Here is a 1,689-nt window from a genome sequence, read left to right as displayed (position 1 = left end):
AACACATCCATCTCCCACAGCAATTTCAGCCTACTGCTTGTTTTTTCACTCATTCAATCCAATATTCCTTCTTTACGCACGCATCTCGGGCTATTCTCTTCCTTTCCTTCCAGATCCTCCCTGCATTACTCTGTCCTTGGACATGGACACGCCCCTCCTCTTCCTTTTATTGTTAATCTCATCGACACTTCTCCTAACTGTCTCTGCAAATTTCTACAATGATGTCGACATTACATGGGGCAATGATCGTGCTAAAATCCTTGACAATGGCCAACAACTACAGTTGACTCTGGATCGAACTTCAGGTAATATTTTCTAAATATAAATTTCATGCTAACATGCTCTGTAACTATTTCATTTTCATATACACTTATTATACCGCCTACGACATTCTGATCCTTCCGTTTTTTATGACAGGTTGTGGGTTTCAATCCAAAGAGGAGCATCTGTTTGCAAAGATTGATATGCAAATCAAGTTGGTACCTGGCAACTCTGCAGGCACAGTCACTGCCTATTATGTATGTTTTATTGTTACTCTACCCTTTTAATATTCTAAATGACCATATCTTGTCCTATGCTATGCTAACATGTTTGCTGGTATATGCCCGCTTGCAGCTATCGTCTCAAGGCCCCAAACATGGCGAAATAGACTTTGAATTTCTTGGCAACCTCTCTGGGGATCCTTATATTATGCACACTAATGTCTTCGCTCAAGGCCTTGGCAATCGTGAGCAACAATTTTACTTGTGGTTCGACCCAACCTTGGATTTCCACACTTACTCCGTGCTCTGGACATCAAAGCAAATCATGTATGTACTCTTATTACCTCTTCACTCATTCATCCATTCAATAGAGCACAATACAATTTCTGAATCTAACAGAATTATAAATGTGTGTTTGTTATTCAGATTCTCTGTAGACGAGACTCCCGTTCGAGTGTTTAAGAACAGGGAGACAGAGTTGGGTAAAGTGGATAGCAATTATCACTATCCTAAGAGCCAAGCAATGAAGGTCTATTCAAGCCTCTGGAATGCAGATGATTGGGCGACTAGAGGTGGACTCGTCAAGACAGACTGGAGCAAAGCCCCTTTTGTTGCATCCTTCCGCAACTTCAATGCTGCTGCTTCTTCTAACTTCGCAGCAGAGGAGGCTTTGGACTCGAACCAAGAGCAGAAACTCCAGTGGGTGCGAGATAACTATATGATCTATGATTACTGTGCTGACACCAAGAGGTTCCCCCAGGGGCTACCTGCAGAATGTAAATGAGCGCCCAACTCAACTCCATTGTTTGATTGATGTATTTTCGTTACCCTGCCCTTCCAACAATTCTTTTATTCATTCTTTTCTGCTCTATGAGCTCCATTCTTTCATTATTTTCAAGTACATACATTATTGTATACAGAATCTGCTGTATGGGCTCCATTATTTCATTGTTTTCCCAATACATATATGAATGTACGCGTAAAAAGGGACTCATTATTTTGTTCTTTATATAATATCAGTGTCCTTTATATAACAATTTTCAATTTTTTTTTTTTAAATGGATAAGGACACCTTTGTTCTGCATGATTCTGTAATTGAAAATTGATTCACGTAATCTCATAACCAAATCAGGACGAACCAATACCTTAGGCCAAGTTGGTATATATCCATTTCCTTTCAGCTGTAGTTTTTGATACATTTGGTAAT

At 39.7% G+C, this 1,689-nt stretch overlaps 1 protein-coding gene across 1 annotated transcript; it reads left to right on the top strand.

The window, feature by feature from the left end:
- On the top strand, nucleotides 1–1,480 carry LOC149250079 (xyloglucan endotransglucosylase protein 1-like). Its single transcript, XM_089456386.1, has 4 exons — nucleotides 1–305; nucleotides 418–518; nucleotides 616–809; nucleotides 909–1,480. Exons 1-4 carry the CDS (start codon nucleotides 143–145, stop codon nucleotides 1,264–1,266), a joined length of 816 nt encoding a protein of 271 aa, XP_089312512.1. The 5' UTR covers nucleotides 1–142; the 3' UTR covers nucleotides 1,267–1,480.
- Nucleotides 1,481–1,689: the final 209 nt, after the last annotated feature.

This window comes from Pinus tabuliformis, chromosome 7, assembly GCF_031772625.1.
Source record: "Pinus tabuliformis cultivar Carrire ecotype Pingquan chromosome 7, CPIR1, whole genome shotgun sequence".
Classification (NCBI taxonomy): Eukaryota; Viridiplantae; Streptophyta; class Pinopsida; order Pinales; family Pinaceae; genus Pinus; species Pinus tabuliformis.
This window is presented reverse-complemented; position numbering and strand designations above follow the sequence as displayed.

Bases quoted from the DNA above. Each gene is read 5' to 3' on its own strand.
- LOC149250079 (XM_089456386.1), top strand. From the start codon at position 143: ATGGACACGCCCCTCCTCTTCCTTTTATTGTTAATCTCATCGACACTT. The intron at 306-417 runs GTAATATTTTCT...TTTTTATGACAG, and splicing joins GACTCTGGATCGAACTTCAG to GTTGTGGGTTTCAATCCAAA. The intron at 519-615 runs GTATGTTTTATT...GCCCGCTTGCAG, and splicing joins GCACAGTCACTGCCTATTAT to CTATCGTCTCAAGGCCCCAA.